We start from the raw sequence: 19889 nt of genomic DNA, 5'->3' as shown, positions 1-19889 counted from the left end.
AAAGTTAAACTTCGTATTTAAGAAGCGTCAATCAAAAGCAGATCTGGTCAGAGGCCAAACTCTCATTTATCAGAGTATAAAAATAACAATAACTGTCTATCTGCATTTCTGCCCATCTCTCTGACTGTCTGTCTCTCTGCCTGCCTGTCTGTCTGTCTCTCTGCCTGTCTGTCTGTCTCTCTGCCTGTCTGTCTGTCTGTCTCTCTGCCTGTTTGTCTGTCTCTCTGCCTGTTTGTCTGTCTCTCTGCCTGTTTGTCTGTCTCTCTGCCTGTCTGTCTGTCTGTCTGTCTCTCTGCCTGTTTGTCTGTCTCTCTGCCTGTCTGTCTGTCTGTCTGTCTCTCTGCCTGTTTGTCTGTCTCTCTGCCTGTCTGTCTGTCTGTCTGTCTCTCTGCCTGTTTGTCTGTCTCTCTGCCTGTCTGTCTGTCTGTCTGTCTCTCTGCCTGTTTGTCTGTCTCTCTGCCTGTCTGTCTGTCTGTCTGTCTCTCTGCCTGTTTGTCTGTCTCTCTGCCTGTCTGTCTGTCTGTCTGTCTCTCTGCCTGTTTGTCTGTCTCTCTGCCTGTTTGTCTGTTTGTCTGTCTCTCTGCCTGTTTGTCTGTCTGTCTGTCTCTCTGCCTGTTTGTCTGTCTCTCTGCCTGTCTGTCTGTCTCTCTGCCTGTCTGTCTGTCTGTCTGTCTCTCTGCCTGTTTGTCTGTCTCTCTGCCTGTTTGTCTGTCTGTCTGTCTGTCTCTCTGCCTGTTTGTCTGTCTGTCTGTCTCTCTGCCTGTTTGTCTGTCTCTCTGCCTGTTTGTCTGTCTGTCTGTCTCTCTGCCTGTTTGTCTGTCTGTCTGTCTCTCTGCCTGTTTGTCTGTCTGTCTGTCTCTCTGCCTGTTTGTCTGTCTGTCTGTCTCTCTGCCTGTTTGTCTGTCTGTCTGTCTCTCTGCCTGTTTGTCTGTCTCTCTGCCTGTTTGTCTGTCTGTCTGTCTCTCTGCCTGTTTGTCTGTCTGTCTGTCTCTCTGCCTGTTTGTCTGTCTGTCTGTCTCTCTGCCTGTTTGTCTGTCTCTCTGCCTGTTTGTCTGTCTGTCTGTCTCTCTGCCTGTTTGTCTGTCTCTCTGCCTGTTTGTCTGTCTGTCTGTCTCTCTGCCTGTTTGTCTGTCTGTCTGTCTCTCTGCCTGTTTGTCTGTCTCTCTGCCTGTTTGTCTGTCTGTCTGTCTCTCTGCCTGTTTGTCTGTCTGTCTGTCTCTCTGCCTGTTTGTCTGTCTGTCTGTCTCTCTGCCTGTTTGTCTGTCTGTCTGTCTCTCTGCCTGTTTGTCTGTCTCTCTGCCTGTTTGTCTGTCTGTCTGTCTCTCTGCCTGTTTGTCTGTCTGTCTGTCTGTCTCTCTGCCTGTTTGTCTGTCTGTCTGTCTCTCTGCCTGTTTGTCTGTCTCTCTGCCTGTTTGTCTGTCTCTCTGCCTGTCTGTCTGTCTGTCTGTCTCTCTGCCTGTTTGTCTGTCTCTCTGCCTGTTTGTCTGTCTGTCTGTCTCTCTGCCTGTTTGTCTGTCTCTCTGCCTGTTTGTCTGTCTGTCTGTCTCTCTGCCTGTTTGTCTGTCTGTCTGTCTCTCTGCCTGTTTGTCTGTCTCTCTGCCTGTTTGTCTGTCTGTCTGTCTCTCTGCCTGTTTGTCTGTCTGTCTGTCTCTCTGCCTGTTTGTCTGTCTGTCTGTCTCTCTGCCTGTTTGTCTGTCTGTCTGTCTCTCTGCCTGTTTGTCTGTCTCTCTGCCTGTTTGTCTGTCTGTCTGTCTCTCTGCCTGTTTGTCTGTCTGTCTGTCTCTCTGCCTGTTTGTCTGTCTGTCTGTCTCTCTGCCTGTTTGTCTGTCTGTCTGTCTCTCTGCCTGTTTGTCTGTCTCTCTGCCTGTTTGTCTGTCTGTCTGTCTCTCTGCCTGTTTGTCTGTCTGTCTGTCTGTCTCTCTGCCTGTTTGTCTGTCTGTCTGTCTCTCTGCCTGTTTGTCTGTCTGTCTGTCTCTCTGCCTGTTTGTCTGTCTGTCTGTCTCTCTGCCTGTTTGTCTGTCTGTCTGTCTCTCTGCCTGTTTGTCTGCCTGTCTGTCTCTCCGGACGGAGCGTCTGGTCTTCAGGACGACACACAGGCGAGAGTCTCTGATGGTCAACACACTGAAACTCACGAGCCGCTGTGAACTCTGGGAACTCCTGCACTTTAACCCTCGACCAACCACAGCCAGAGCCTCCTGACATCTGTGTGACGGCGCTCAACACACACACACACACACACACACACACACACACACCTAAACAAATCCTCACATTATCTATCATTATTTGCCTCTACTTGATTTGATTCAAATACTCATTCCACACACAGAGTTTATTCACACTCCTCCACACCAGCATTAGTTGGAGAGTCTGAACCGGTTTAAATGTGATGCCATTAGTTCAAATGTAAGAGATTGGTTAAAGTTAAACAATAGGATGATTGATATGCTTAACTCTCTAGACTGCCCCTCTAATATTTATTAATTTATTAAGATGGATTGTATTTATTTGAGTTACTATGCTACATTTAACATGATCTATACAAACATGTTTTGTTTGTTTGTTTTATTATCTAGGCTATATATAATATAGCAATGCGTTGGCAACATTGTGATATACACAGTCATGCTAATAAAGCTCATTCTAAATTGAAATTGAATTGATAAACCTGGTTATTATGCATTTAATTAATACTATAACAAATCTAGCACACACCTTTCAATCAAACTAGCATAACAACACTACCGTTACACACTCCAGTCCAGATGGACTTGGTGTTACTCATTAATAAACCATTCTCAGGTTCAAGCCTTCAGGTCATCAGACCTCAACCTCATCATTCATTATGAATACATGAACTCAAAACTCATGAGGTTCAAACCTACCAGTATCAGCAGCACAGAGCCCAATAACCACAGCACCACAGCACCACATCAGCCCTTTAACGCCGCCGACACTGGGTTATTTTTGACATTGAGAAACCAGATGTTCAATGTTGACAGGAACGAATGCATTATGGACTAGAACTCACAACGTTTTGCGTAACGATTCACCACTAAACCACAGCACCCAGAACCAGAACCACAGAATCCGGCTCACATGAATCAACCCTTTGGGATTTAAAGTGTTTAAACCACTGGATAACACTGTAGGATACACTGGACCACTGACATTCCCAACATCCAGCATTTAAACCATTAACCCACTGGTATGAAGTCCATTTAAACTGTATAACCCACTACAGACTATTCCTATGAGTAATCCCACACAGCAACAGTGTTGGTCCAGATGTGGTCCAGATCCAGCCAGATGTGGGCCAGATGTGTGCGAAGTTCGAACCTTTCCATCGCCATCCCTGATGCTTTACCACTAAGCCACATCACTCCAGCACCTTAATGAGTTGGACGTACATCTGTAAAACCCAAACCCTCCAGGCTAGCAGCACTTTAACCACTAAGCCACAGCTTCCCTTTAAAGACCTGATGACATTTCTGGGATTCAAACCTCCAACCTTCAGGTTACCCACTAAGCCACGGCACCAGCACTAAAGCATCTAATGAGTGAGTTATGTTGTGTAAGAGTTGGATGTGTTCTTACCCTGCTGAACCAGATGCTGATCTGGGTCTCGGACAGCACGGCTAGGAAGAAGCGTTGCGCGCTGGGCTCGACCAGAAAGGGCCGTTCGCCGCTCCGCAGCGGGCAGAGGAGCCTCCGCGGCCAGCCGCTCAGAAAATACATCACGATCCGGTGTTCTGACCCAAATCACTGCGACACCGGGGCGGGCAGACTCCCTCCCGCGGCCTCCATGCACCAGAACCGAACTACACGTACACACGGACTCGGTGCGGGTTCAGTCAGGGATCATCTCGGCTGGATTCGGTGTGGGTTCGGATGATCTGTGTCCAAATTCCGCTTTATTTTTTTACTGCAATCGAGAATGTTCACATAAAAAACGCGTAATGGAGCCGCAGAAACGGAAGCGGGTCTCGGCTCGGTGTCGCGGGGGTTTGCGGTTCTCAGTGCGCGACTGGGCCGCTGGACTCAGTTTTCCAAAGGGAAGTTTTGGATCCGAATTTGTCCCATGAATCCTCCACCGTCGCCATCTTTAGTCTCTTATTTATCCTGATCAACTCGGTGCTTCTGAACGCCTCGGAGCCGTAACGGTATTTACACGCGCGGTCATGACGAGTTCTGCCGGTAGGGGGCGCGAGGCGGCCCGCAATACATTGAGGTTAACGGAAGACTGATTTACCTATGATTTTTAAACCGACCTAGAGCGGGAATATTTTTAAACTGTCAATTCTGATTTTAAACGGATTAGAGCGGGAATATATTATAAACTGTCAAACAGAAATTCTAACATGTCCGTAAAATCATAATTAAAATGTTACTGTTTATATTTTGACATTTGTTCTTGCTGTTATTTTCTTTGTCAGTTACAATCTTCTTATACTGTCTATGGTTACAATTAATAACTTTACATTTCTTCCTTAGATACTTACGCATTTTAATGGCGGGAAAATGTTTAAACTGTCAGACACACAAAAAATGTAATACATGTCCGTAAAATCATTATTAAAATGTTACTGTTAATATTTCGACATTTTGTTCTTGCTGTTATTTTCTCTGTCAGTCACAATTAAGAAATTGCTATTTCTTCTTCAGCTAGATACGTATTTTTATATAGACATAAAATAACAATTATTATGATTAAGCAAAGGTTTTTACTTACAAACTCAATAAAACACACTACTGAATTAAAGTGTCTTTATATTCCCAAAAGCGGATTCAGCATCACGACCGGAAATGGTTCTCAGCTCAAGTGTCTCGCGCGCTCTGGGTCTCCCTCGATTTCTGTTATTCATGACGCATCAGAACACTTTGGCGTAATACGTCATTTCCTCAGAGCTTGAGTAAACACGATCCCCGGAGTTCCGGCGCCTCCTGCTGGTGGACATGAGTAATGCGCCGCAGCCTGACCACGATATTAACATTAGATTTTCCTTCTTGCCACAAAAATATTATATTTAATTACATATAGATATGATATAATATTATAGCTATACCAAATAGCTAAAATGTATATTATTATAATTTATTGAGAGTATCCCTGAGAAACATAAAACTGTAGATTTCAGGCGTTAATAAAAACAAGTAATTTTAGTATCAGACATCTGCATTGTTTTATTAGTTATTATAAAGATAGACCAGCCACAATTAAAATAATTCAACGTTTATTTTATATTAAGTCTCATAAATTATACACAGAACTTTTGCAGTCAATGTGTGAGAAGAAGATAGAAAGACATAATTGAGAACAACAGTGTTATGGAATGATAAAAACAGATTCATTTTTATTAAACATTATTAAAGTATTTAATGTTTCTGACAGGAGCGGTGTGTGTGTGTGTTCATATATTAGTTCCTATAGTAAAGCTACACATATTAAATCATATCTACACGTGTAAATCTCGTCCAGGAGCAGATTGTGGACACGAGATCCGTCAGTCGGCTTTCTTGTCGGCCACCGTCTTCGGCGCGTGTGCCGTGGACCCGTTCGCCGCCCCGTTACACTCGTCCTGAGGGAGAGAGGAACACCGGTTAATAACTGCACTACTGTACCAGCTCATGTTAGAGGGTCCCACTTCTGCACAGCTTAAGCTCAGGAGTAAACGTGTTTAAAGAGGAGTCAGGTTGTGTTTTGTTTGTTATGGTTTTATCATTTTGGGGGATTTTTTCCTGTCCATTGTCCCCGTCAAATAAAGAACTACAGGCGAAACTGGAAAAAACGAGAATATGGAGCAAAAGTTCATTTATTTCAGTAATTCAACTTAAAAGGTGAAACTAATATATTATATAGACTCATTACATGCAAATTTCAATATGAAAACCCCAAATTCAAAATTAGAATATTGTGAAAAGGTGTTCATAAGATGTAAGCCATAATCATCACAATTATAACAAATAAAGGCTTGAAATATTGAAATATGAATGTAATGAGTCTATATAATATATTAGTTTCACCTTTTAAGTTGAATTACTGAACTTTTGCACCATATTCTAATTTTTCCAGTTTCACATGTACAGTCCTGTTCTCACTATGTACTTGTTATAGTAATGACAATAACTGGGTAATAACTATGTAGTAACCCGGAAGCTACTGTAAACCTAACCCATGTATGTACCTCATATAACCAGAACTTTCATATAAATGCATGTACTGTAAAATAAAGTGCAACCTATACATTTGAAATGACATGAGAGTAAATAATAAGTTGAATTATTCCGTGAAGACTCTGAAATGAGCTCCACACTGTATTAAAGCAACACTAAGCACTTTTCCTCTGCGGTCGCCCTACAGGTTGGAAGCGGAATTGTCCATTACAGCTGTGGTAAATAATTTAGCGTACCGCAGCTACTGTCACGCGCACACTCGCTGTTTATCCAGCGCCGGGTTTGGACTGAACGATGTAGGACAAGGTCGAGTATGATGCATGATTTTATGAAAGTATGATGTATTGCGACATGAGAAACGAAGAAAAACTAAAAAATTACTATTGACGTAAAGCAAGTCAAATTTGTAGTTTTCTTATGTCTCATTAGAACTACAGAAACGGGACCTGATCTGGCAACCTTACAGCGTGTGGTTATAAAGGACCGCAGAAGTGCCGTTCACCGTTACGACTTGATGAACCGCTGATACGAGTTCGGAAACATTATTTTAAGGTTTAAATCTTCCTTAGTGTTTCTTTAATATTGGTGTTTGTCAGTATATGATGATCTGTATAGCGTGAGTGAGTGTGTGTGTGTACGTACAGCGCAGGGTTTCTGTGGCGTCTCCGTCACGGCGCTCCTCCAGAAGCGAGAGATGAAGGGAGAGATGAGGGGATAGATGAACGGCTCCAGGAACCGCTTATAAACCCACAGCAGAACTGGGATCACGATACAGGGAATACACACCATATCTGCGGAGAACTGAACACACAACACATCATTAATATTAATATCTGCGGAGAACTGAACACACAACACATCATTAATATTAATATCTGCGGAGAACTCAACACACAACACATTATTAATATCTAAAGACAACTGAAAACACAACACATCATTAATATTAATATTTATAATAATATCGTGTCACAATATATCACAATACAAAAATGCATCAATATGTATTGTGGATAGTGACAATATGTTTTGTGTGTAGGCTATAGTTCATCTTCACCCAAAAGAAAAATGACTGTGAGAGACAAAAATTACGTTTTCAGAGTTGTAGTGTCAGTACTACATTAAACTACTGTATATAATGTTGAATATAATGTATAATAATGCAATGGGGGAATATGTGTGGGTCCTGATATTATAATGCCAAATGTTACCAGTATAAAGTGGCCTATATTATTTTAATTATTTATATATGTTACATACACGACATTTCAAGGAACACCTTAGTATCCGTCCAAAGGCATGGTAGTACTATAGATATTTACATTTATTGTAAACATTATGATATTTAACATTACATGACCAAATCAGAGTCTGTTAGCTCGATGATAACCGCTCTGCCTGTTTATAACCATAAATCCGTGCTATAAAGACACACGACCACTTCATTCTCATCTACGTATCACACATAAGAGCAGAAGAACATATATTTAATTCAAATCTACACTAAACGCAGTAAAAGTGTGTAAAACTCACCTTGTTGTGCGGAAGCTGAAGTAATGTGTTGTAACGCTGAATGACGCGGAGCGTGTGTGACGCTGAATGACGCGGACGCTGATGATGTCACTGCTGCCACCCAGCGGCGCGGAGGAGCAACAACACAAACAAACCTCTCAGCCAGCGGGCGCTTTTCTTTACTAATAATGTCTTTAAACTTATTCTATAGAACACTTTACCACAGATTTTAATCATTTGGGGACCATAACGGCACTACATGTGCTAATATAGAATAAAACGTTGAATTCAATTGTACTGTGTACCTTTTTCTTTATCATTGGCAAGATAATTGCCAACATTTTTATCATCTGTGGCTGATGTGGTGTGGATATATTATATTATTATACAGTGTTTCCAAAGAAATCTAGCATTTTATTGTAGGTATCTGGGAGACATGGAACAATTGTGGCATAAAATGTCATGATACTTTTTGAGATAAAAAGTCAAAACGACTCTAATGACATTTTGTCATAATTTCAACTTCGTGCCAAATTCGACCCTAGTATGTCATAATATGGACTTTTTAATGTCATAATTTATTTACAAAGGCATGATTTTTCTCCTTATGTGACAAATGGGCTTCCATAGATACATTTGCATTGCATACATTTACATTTAGGCTATTCATTGATTTTTTTATCCAAAGCAACTAATAAGTAATAAGTAGTTTATCATAACAGCCACCATATTTGCAGTCTCAAGTACTCTATAAAAAGTGTTAATCTGTTGGTATGAATTGTTTTAGGTTCATACAAAATTTTTGACGACTAAAATTAGTTACAATGTAATTTTTAGGGTATTATTAATGCGTATAATCAGAAGTACGATTTAGAAAAGGAGTTATTATAAAAACACACGAGTACAAAATAAAATACAAAACATATGCCTTTCAGAAAGTCTTTTTAATTGTATTTTCTTATAAATCCACAGGAAAAAAGGCGTCATTTATATACAAAACTGTACAATTATTTGTGCAGTCTGAATATAGAAATCTAACAGCTGGACAGATGCAGAAGACAATAAACAGTCTGTGTTCATCGATCGAAGGCCACTGAGTTTTATAGTTTATACACTGATGAAGGCAAGATCAGCATCATTTAACACCTGAAAATGACACAAAAATGCATTTAAAGCACATTACATTCACAGTGAAGCACAAAGATTCGGATACAGACACTATCATTTGAACTCGGGCTCAAATATGAAATTTCACTGTGTGATTTTTCCATTGACGTCCAAGTGAATCAAACTCATCAAGTGCAAATTTTTCATGTTTGGCACATCGGTATAATGACAAAGAAATCATAAAACTCAAATAAAATGGCTCAGAGATTGAAACCAGTGACCATCTAAAAAAAAAAAAAAAAACAGTGCGTTAAACGTGCAGCTTTAGAATTACATTTAATATGGTGTATTTTAATGCTATGTGATTGATATTACACACCTGCAGTGACGATAAGAGGTTATTATGTTATGATTTTGCACCAAAGCATGTAGTTGAAGGAAAGCCAGTAGAAACATGACACTGTAACATATCAAAACACCCATGTGTAATCTTCTAAACAATGAAAATATACAGATTGAACCTTTTAAAAATACTTATTTTCATACTTCAGAAGAGATTCTGAAATATTAGTAACACTATTCAATCTCACTGCAATCTTGCTCGGTCAAATAATACTTACAGATCATCATTTCATAACAATAAACCTTGAAATCACCTCAAATAAATCTCAGACATTCGTCTGCGTTTAGTGTTTGAGGATCAAAGTTCATATTTACATCAAATCAACAAATATTAGATCATTAAACCTTAACTTTAGTATATGACACTTCTCTGTAAGAAGGCACAGTGATGTGATGTCACCTGTTCATTGAAATAAAGACACAAAATTAACAAAACAAACATTTCTAACAAGGCACAGCAGTTCAGTCGCGTATGGCTCGCTCACACTGGATGTTTTATTGTTTGTCTATGTACACGTGTGCCATGTCAAAGTAAAACTTCCAGGTGTTCCTGAACACACGTCCTGTGTGAACGAGCATTTAGTGACACAAATATTAAGTTGGGAAGCTCAGTCATAGTGTCTAATTGTTAAAGATGCTGCAAGTGATTTCAGGAGCTTTATTTTCAACCACACACGCCCTCTGTGCCAAACCCCGCCCACTAAAAGATAAACACACCCTCTCTGTGCCAAACCCCGCCCACTAAAAGATAAACACACCCTCTCTGTGCCAAACCCCGCCCACTAAAAGATAAACACACCCTCTCTGTGCCAAACCCCGCCCACTAAAAGATAAACACACCCTCTCTGTGATAAACCCCGCCCACTAAAAGATAAACACACCCTCTCTGTGATAAACCCCGCCCACTAAAACATAAACATACCCTCTCTGTGATAAACCCCGCCCACTAAAAGATAAACATACCCTCTCTGTGATAAACCCCGCCCACTAAAAGATAAACACACCCTCTCTGTGATAAACCCCGCCCACTAAAACATAAACACACCCTCTCTGTGATAAACCCCGCCCACTAAAACATAAACATACCCTCTCTGTGATAAACCCCGCCCACTAAAAGATAAACACCCTCTCTGTGATAAACCCCGCCCTCTAAAAGATAAACACACCCTCTCTGTGATAAACCCCGCCCACTAAAAGATAAACACCCTCTCTGTGATAAACCCCGCCCTCTAAAAGATAAACACACCCTCTCTGTGATAAACCACGCCCACTAAAACATAAACCCCCACTCTGTGATAAACCACGCCCACTAAAACATAAACACACCCTCTGTGTCAAACCACGCCCACTAAAACAAACACACCCTCTGTGTCAAACCACGCCCACTAAAACATAAACACACCCTCTGTGTCAAACCCCGCCCATTAACACACACAAGGCTTGTTCGACTTCATGCAGCGCTGCACAGATCGATCGGCGGCTGACTTGAAGCAGTGCATGCTGGTTAGAAATGTTTGTCCAACTTAAGACAGCGCAGACGCCATGTCACGTGACGTATGGTATCAAATGGAAAATTGATATGCAATTTAAATAGATGAATCTTAAATTTAGGCCTAAATATATGTTGAGTGTGTGTCACTAGCGAGAGCATTGTGTGTGTGTGTGTGTGAACCTCCTAGAAATCACTTACAGCAGCTTCAGTGTTGCTCAAAGTGTTTAAATATGTAACTAAACAGATGTTGAATGACCCTGAAGTGTGTGTGTACAGAGACACTCTTCAGTCCTTCATCAAGATCCCTGTTTCCTAACGGCTTTAGTCCTGAGGAAGAGTCAGTGTGTGAATCATGACCGTCGTGTACTGACACACACCGCTCCACAAACTACTGATAGTGCTTGTTAGACAGCATCTGTGACCACACACACACACACACACACACACACACTCTCAGCAGTTTAGGACTTGTCCACGGCCGTCATGCCGATAAACGTTCCGTTCTTCTCCTCTTGATCGTCCGCTTTGCCGCTCACAGGAGAGTATGATGTGTCTTTCTTTGCAGATGGCTAAAAATAAGAAAGAAAACACAACAATTGTTTAGTATGTGACGTGTGTGTGTGTGTGTGTGTGTGTGTGTGTGTGTTATCAGTCTAAAACAAACAATGCAAGGTCAAGAACACAAACACTTGGCCAACATATTCCTCGAGTACCTTGAGTTTCAGTCCTCAAACCAGTTGCAAGCATCATGTGATTAACCAGACCGGAGGAGATTCAGCTCAAGCAAGTTAGATTAATAAGTAAGAGTGTTTACATTAATAATGCATGTACATATTCATACCCTTGCTTATGAGTCTCAGGAGAGGACTAGATCCTGTCCATGTTCTACATCAAAACATTTATATGTTCTTGTAGTTGAATGTGTCAAAGTCATCATTTCATTATAATATAATACTGTTTAGATCTCATTGCTATAGGTATTATTTACTATTTTCAAAATGTGATTTTTGGTGAATTGTATTAAAGCCAGTTAAGCTCAGCTTGACCCGCAAACATCATAATAATCCTTCATTATAATAATAATAGTAAATGGAACCCACAAAAAAAACCTTAAACATGCAAAAAAATTACATAATTCAAGGAACTTTTTTTATTCTCTTAAACGTTTAACTTGGACGTTGTCTAATGTTTGTAAACGCTTTTATTCTAAGCATCTTGCATTGCATTTTAGGATTTACATTTGATACTTTCATGCATTTCCTAGAGATAGACCCAAACAGGGAACGTTCTGGCAAAGTTATGAACGTTCTTCCAGTAACATTAATAAAACGTAAATCCAGCTAAAGTTATCTGGTCTTTTATAATGTTCACAAAACGTTAGCACGAAAACAGTATTTATATATTGTTCATGGAACGTTCTCTGGATGTTTGTAAATGTAATTCAAATTTGTCTCTGAATTGTTAGAGAACATTCTAAAGTAACGTTCCCATAATGTTTGAAGAATTATATGAAATGTTACCTAAACTTTCACAAAAACATTAAAAAAACTGGATGTTTTGAACATTCAGAAATACCATTTTAATGGGAATGTTAGCAAAACGTTAGAACATATTTGTGTTAGCTTGTTAGCACCATGATCTACTGTTTGAGCAACAGGAGTTCAGCATGTGACAATTCTTATATGATATTTTTTGCAGAAATGAATATGCGCCACAGACGTGCGATGTGTGAAGCAGGCCTGAGCCAGCAGTGTTAATTGTCAGATGTTAATGAGTGTGTGAACTTACAGGAGCGCAGCGGAAAGCCTCAGCGAAATCAAAACGCTTCACTTCAGTCTAAATAAAAGCAGATCAGCACAACACGGTGTTCAGTTGCTCAGGTTAGACATACAATGTTAATAAGCAAGATTGCATAGCATTGTTACATGATTAAGGAGTTGATCTGGAGAGCAGGATGTGGCGGTTAGTAACTCGTGATTGAGTTATGACAGGAAACAGCATCACATAAACCACAGAGTCACATAACCACAGTCTAGATACAAGCTACTAGTCATTTAAGTCTGTCATATAGGCTATATATACAATTATAATGAGAACATTATAATTGTATTCCTGGGACGTGGATTTTAATGGTGAGACACTTGTTTTTGTAATCAGGCTCTCAAAAATTATATAAAAATCAGAATTTGGATTTATCGGCCAATATATCGGTTATCGGCTTACAAATATAAATAATTATCGGTTATCTGCTTTCAAACAAAGAATTATCGGTTATTGGCTTACAAATATAAAGAATTATAAGTTATTTGCTTTCAAACTAAGAATTATCAGTTCTTAGTTTGAAAGCAAATAACCGATAATTCTTTATATTTGTAAGCCGATAACCGATAATTCTTTGTTTGAAAGTCGCTAACCGATAATTCTTTGTTTGAAAGCCGATAACTGATAATTTTTTATATTTGTAAGCCAATAACCGGTAATTCTTTATATTTGTAAGCCAATAACCGGTAATTCTTTGGTTGTAAGCCGATAACCGATAATTCTTTATATTTGCAAGCCGATAACTGATAATTCTTAATTTGAAAGCAAATAACCGATAATTCTTTATATTTGTAAGCCGTTAACCGGTAAATCTTTATTTATAAGCCGATAATTCTTTGTTTGAAAGCCGATAACCGATAATTCTTTGTTTGTAAGCCAATAACCGGTAATTATTTGTTTGTAAGCCGATAACCGGTAATTATTTATATTTGCAAGCCGATAACCGATAATTCTTTATATTTGTAAGCCGATAATTATCAGTTATCGGCTTACAAATATAAAGAATTATCGGTTATTTGCTTTCAAACTAAGAATGATCAGATATTGGCTTGCAAATATAAAGAATTATCGGTTATCGGCTTTCAAACAAAGAATTATCGGTTATTGGCTTACAAATATAAAGCATTATCGGTTATCGGCTTACAAATATAAAAAAATATACGTTATCGGCTTACAAATATAAAGAATTATTGGTTATTTGCTTACAAATAGGGCTGTTGGAACGAATTCCGAAATTCGAATATAATTCGAATATTAAAAAAATCAATACTATTCGAATGCTGAAGTTACTATTCGAATATTGCTTTTTTTTTCTTTTTTTTAATTATTTTATTATATGATATATTGCCTTTCTCGCCAACTTGGCTTACACAGGCATGTGAAAATGAAATGCTTTTGTTTCGTCTGATAAACAATTAAAAAATTGAATCGTAACACAATTGTGCGCGTTATCCACGCTGCATCGTCATAACAATACTGTCAATAATGGCGGCGAGCAATGTCTCCATGGAAACGGAGATCACCACTCCTGACAATTTGAGAAGCGATGTGTGGAAGGTGTTTGGATTTCAAATCATAAATGGGAAAATTAAATCACAAATAAAGTCTGAATGAAATATCACTCCTCAACTTGCAACCTTACTGTGCGTTCACACCGGACGCGAATAGCGCGTCAAATTCGCGCCTGCCGTGTCTACCGGTAGTTATACACTTGACCAATTTTGTGTCCTATTCGCTATTCGCGTCCGGTGTGAACGCACCATTAGGGCACATCTGACAACGCTACACCATGACAAGCTATAGGCGATCTGTCCAAGGAACCGCTGCTAAAACAGGCAAGAATGACTTATTTTCTTCTCTTCATCACGGGGCTTACCAGCTGTCTGCTGTCCTAGCCGCGCAACAATCACTGACAGAGTTGTGAAAATCTGACACAACATCAGACAACTGATCAGTGGAAAAATGTCCATTAAAGTTGCCAAATTAAAGTCATTCATTTTGTTCCGCTGTTTTATTGTTAATAAAAAAACGCGATCACCCGTTTCTAAATGTTTATTGTAATGTTAGCTGTCCCTCTAGTGGACAGAACGTGTAACAACAACCAAATGCTATAGTGGCATTGACGATCCATAAGCCTGTGTAATGTCGCAAATATTAATAATAGGATGAATTTGAGCATTTAATATTCGAATATTATTCGAATATTAAATAAAATAAGGAATGGAATTCGAATAGTATTATAGAGGAAGATTGACAGCCCTACTTACAAATATAAAGAATTATCGGTTATCGGCTTACAAATATAAAGAATTATCGGTTATTTGCTTTCAAACTAAGAATTATTGGTTATCGGCTTACAAATATAAAGAATTACCGGTTATTGGCTTACAAATATAAAAAATTATCGGTTATCGGCTTTCAAACAAAGAATTATCGGTTATCGGCTTACAAATATAAAAAATTATCGGTTATCGGCTTTCAAACAAAGAATTACCGGTTATTGGCTTACAAATATAAAAAATTATCGGTTATTTGCTTTCAAACTAAGAATTATTGGTTATCGGCTTACAAATATAAAGAATTACCGGTTATTTGCTTTCAAACAAAGAATTATCGGTTATCGGCTTACAAATATAAAGAATTATCGGTTATTTGCTTTCAAACTAAGAATTATTGGTTATCGGCTTACAAATATAAAGAATTACCGGTTATTGGCTTACAAATATAAAGAATTATCGGTTATTTGCTTTCAAACTAAGAATTATTGGTTATCGGCTTACAAATATAAAGAATTACCGGTTATTGGCTTACAAATATAAAAAATTATCGGTTATCGGCTTTCAAACAAAGAATTATTGGTTATCAGCTTACAAATATAAAGAATTATCGGTTATTTGCTTTCAAACTAAGAATGATCAGATATTGGCTTGCAAATATAAAGAATTATCGGTTATCGGCCTTTAAACAAAGAATTATCGGTTATCGGCTTACAAATATAAAGAATTATCGGTTATCAGCTTTCAAACAAAGAATTATTGGTTATCAGCTTACAAATATAAAGAAATATAGGTTATCGGCATTCAAACAAAGAATTATTGGTTATCGGCGCACAAATATAAAGAATTATCGGTTATCGGCTTTCAAACAAAGAATTATCGTTATCGGTACTAAGATTTCTTAGTATTTATCAATCTATTCATTATAAACAATAGAGCAACAATCTGCTCAAATGTATCCCTCCCAAGCTCCAAAAGGTAACGAAATATGCTTTATTATATTCTTTTGTAATTGTTATAAAAATATCAGTAGAGTTTTATACTATTGCGGCAGTTCGAGATCCATCCGTGTTAGAGAGATTTATCTTCACTAAAGACCCGAATATGTAATAATGGTTGGCGAAACATTCATGCATTTAAGGGTGAATGTTTCTTCGTGACATTTACATAACCAAGAGCTTTTGAACGTTCAGACAAAGAACATATTTTTGAGTTAATGTCACACCAGCTCCACCGATTTTCTCAAACTCCACACATGTCTTTTCTATGAACCGTGTGAATGAGAATATTGATTCATAAAGGTCGTTGTGGAAGAATAGCGTTCTGTTTCCACAATAAACACACACAGAACAGACACATAAATATTCGTGGAATGATTTGGCGCATAAATTAGTGTCACATGACGCTGCTTTAGTGCGTGTGAACCGCACTGACAGCCAATGATTTGGTGGGAAAATGAAGAGTGATCTGGGGATATACTAGTGATTCTTCTGCTTTCAACACGTCATTACCTTGTTTTGATAGAAGCGTATGGCGAGGATGATGGAGACTGCGAGCAGGATGGCTCCCAGAGCGATGATGATAAGAGGAAAATGAGAGACTAAAGTCACGATGAGCAGAAGCTTCTGAATCCTCGCGGCCGAAGCGTCGTCAATCACCACTGACTGCAACACAAATCATGCAAACACACATTCAACACGATATTCAACTGTGATGGAAGATTAAATCATCCCACGACTCTCACCTCGTTCAGAAACACAATGGGGAAGATAGTATTGTTGAGACTCTTGGTCATACTGAGGAAACGAAAGAGACAAAGACCTTCAGCTTTAAAACTATATAAACACACGTACGCCTGTTTATCAGAACGCCGTGATTAAATATATCAGACAGGAAAACATCACTCACGGAAAGCCGGTTACTCTGTCGAGATGAATGTTGATCTGGGCTCTTTTCATGGCACGAACAGGCATTCCCATAGTCTGACACAGGAGAAGAAGTCAAGATCTGAGTCAGATTGCAGTTAACACACTAATTACACAGGAAAACATACATCATAGAAAGAGGCACAGATCACCAAAATGAGCGTTTTCTGCATTTAGATCCTTAACTCTGGAATAGCCTGAGGCAAAGACGCACCTCTTTAGCCAAGCATTCACATATCATGATTCTCATTAACGTACTACAATTATATGTGTCTCTGGTCCACAAACCCAGTCTGGAGTCGCACGGGTATATCTGTGGCGATAGCAACTATACATGTATGGGTCAAAATTATTAATTTTTCTTTTATGCCAAAAATCATGAGGATATTAAGATCATGTTCCATGAAGATATTTAGTAAATGTCCTACCGTAAATATATAAAACATGTATTTTTGTGAGTGAATGCAGCACAATCGTGAACATAAATGCACAACTTTAAAGGAGATTTTCTCAATGTTTCGATTTTTTTGCTCCTCAGATTCCAGATTTTCAATAGTTGTGTCTCGACCAAATATTGTCATATCCTAACAAACCACACATCAATGGAGAGATTATTTATTCAGCTTTCATATTATGTATAAATCTAAATGTAAAAAAATTTACCAATGACAGGTTTTGTGGTCCAGGGTCACATATCATGAACGATCTCATAAACGTACTACAATTATATTTGATTAAATAGTACACATATTCGATCATATTTCGCCTAAAATGCTATGAACAGAAGGTACGTGAAATCTTCTCGTTTTGCTTCCTTCTCGGCTAGCAAAAATCTGTTCCAGGAACGTTTTAATGTTAATGTTCCCATTAAGTTATGAAAAAGTTACATCTCCGAACGTTGGTTATGTGAATGTTTAATAATAATAATTCGTTACATTTATATAGCGTTTTTTCTGAGACCTCAAAGCGCTTTACATTAACATGTAGCGTTTAGGGAACATTCCATTGTATCATTCTTCAACATTATGGGAATGTTACTTTTGAATGTTTTCTGAATATTCCGAAACAAGTATCAACATTTAAAAACAGGAACATCCAACTGAAATGTGTGAGGAAAAACAGGATGTATAAATAATGTTTTTGTGAACGTTAATAAAAGACCAGATAACTTTAACAAACATTCTGTTAACATTACTGGAAGAACTACCTCGGGATCTCGGAGTAACTACAGATCATCCAGACTTTATTTTTAGGCGACGCCGATAATTGTGAAGATTTCTGACGGCGGCAACAACTGATCGATACGCAAAACTTTCAAATATTATCCTAATATTTAAAATATTATCCTTCTAATCATGTTGTAAGTACTGCCTAGCAGGTTGTATTAAACTGTATTAGTGCTGTCAAGTCATGATTGATTGCATTTAACATAAACATTTTTAAATACTGAACATGTACACACACACACACACACACACACACACACACACACACAGAATCATTGTTAAAAGACAATGAAGTGTGTGCCCATACTTTATGGCTATTTCAAATCACCTGAAGCGTGCTTTGCCTTGTTTTATGTTTTGCTGTCCTTGTTTTAATGTACTTGATGTATTCTTATGAAATGTGGTCTACTGTATGTATAAGTGTTGTTGATTTGTTTAAATATATTACAGCTGCCCAGGGACTACAGTTGAAAATTATCCAAGTTGGCTAAACTGGCACATTGACATACACTGTCCCTCCCTGTAACTCTAAACTGTATAAACACACACACACACACACACACACACACACACACACACACACACACACACACACACACACACACACACACACACACACACACACACACACACACACACACACACACACACCTTACACTGCCCTATCCCTAAACCTTTTGTTTGTTTTTCTATCCTTGTGAGGACATTCCATAGGCGTAATGGTTGTTATAAGCCGCGTTTCCACCGAAATTACCCGGAACAATTTGTCCCAGGAACTTTTTTCCCAGGAACTTTTTTCCCAGGAACTTTTTTTGCCCCAGACCGGTTGCTCTCTGCGTTTACACCGCGGTCTAAAGTACCGGGGAGATTATAAACTGCGCGCGACTGCTCCTCCCAGTCTGCGACGGACAGTAATCAGTTTTGAGCGCCACATTTATAATCGGTATGGAGGAGATTCAAACTGTGCTGCAGTTGTGTTTGTGATGTATTGCGGACATTGAATGTGAGATGGCTGGGACGAACGCGCAGAAAATTTCCTGTTACACAAATACGCTTAATAAAGCCTGAACCTCGTCTTCGGTCCAGCTGTTTTTTTTTTTGTTTGTTTTTTATTAAATTCCATATTTGCAGACAGACAACTCTGACTGCATGAAGCCACGAACCACAATAGATTTTTAAAAATTCCGGTTAAAATAGAATGCTGCGTGGAGTCCTCCAGTCAAAATGCGGCGTGAACACAACCAATCAGCATCTTCAGCGCACAAGTCCCGCCCCCGAAAGTTCCTGAACTTTGAAAAAGTACTACCTCGCCAGCAGGGACACACACACACACACACACACACCTTACACTGCCCCTATCCCTTAACCTGCCCATCACACACACACACACACACACCTTACACTGCCCTATCCCTAAACCTACCCATCACACACACACACCTTACACTGCCCCTATCCCTAAACCTACCCATCACACACACACACACACACACACACCTTACACTGCCCTATCCCTAAACCTACCCATCACACACACACACACACCTTACACTGCCCTATCCCTAAACCTACCCATCACACACACACACACACACACACACACCTTACACTGCCCTATCCCTAAACCTACCCATCACACACACACACACACACGCACACACCTTACACTGCCCTATCCCTAAACCTACCCATCACACACACACACACACACACCTTACACTGCCCTATCCCTAAACCTACCCATCACACACACACACACACCTTACACTGCCCTATCCCTAAACCTACCCATCACACACACACACACACACACACACACCTTACACTGCCCTATCCCTAAACCTACCCATCACACACACACACACACACGCACACACCTTACACTGCCCTATCCCTAAACCTACCCATCACACACACACACACACACCTTACACTGCCCTATCCCTAAACCTGC

At 39.2% G+C, this 19889-nt stretch overlaps 2 protein-coding genes across 5 annotated transcripts in view; both read right to left on the bottom strand.

Moving 5' to 3' along the window:
• ric1 (RIC1 homolog, RAB6A GEF complex partner 1) overlaps positions 1-4177 on the bottom strand; it is a 79910-nt gene extending 75733 nt beyond the window's left edge. For both annotated transcript variants that reach the window (XR_013794640.1, XM_079586527.1), the window contains exon 1: positions 3598-4177. Coding sequence is in view for 1 of the 2 variants with exons in the window: in XM_079586527.1 (XP_079442653.1) it covers positions 3598-3738 (141 nt within the window). In the remaining variant the exon portion in view is untranslated. The remainder of the gene's footprint in view (positions 1-3597) is intronic.
• Positions 4178-8615: 4438 nt separating this feature from the next.
• scarb2b (scavenger receptor class B, member 2b) overlaps positions 8616-19889 on the bottom strand; it is a 48489-nt gene continuing 37215 nt past the window's right edge. For 2 of the 3 annotated variants that reach the window (XM_079585817.1, XM_079585816.1), the window contains 5 exons: positions 16693-16766; positions 16529-16580; positions 16296-16448; positions 12476-12523; positions 8616-11256 (listed from right to left, as the gene is read on the bottom strand). In XM_079585817.1, the coding sequence (XP_079441943.1) occupies positions 11149-11256; positions 12476-12523; positions 16296-16448; positions 16529-16580; positions 16693-16766 (435 nt within the window). In that variant the 3' untranslated portion in view covers positions 8616-11148. The remainder of the gene's footprint in view (positions 11257-12475; positions 12524-16295; positions 16449-16528; positions 16581-16692; positions 16767-19889) is intronic. The other variant, XM_079585818.1, reaches the window with a different exon arrangement.

Source organism: Phoxinus phoxinus (assembly GCF_949152265.1).
Source record: "Phoxinus phoxinus genome assembly, chromosome: 17".
NCBI lineage: Eukaryota > Metazoa > Chordata > Actinopteri > Cypriniformes > Leuciscidae > Phoxinus > Phoxinus phoxinus.
Note: the sequence above shows the minus strand (reverse complement) of the source record. Positions and strands in the feature narration are given on the sequence as shown.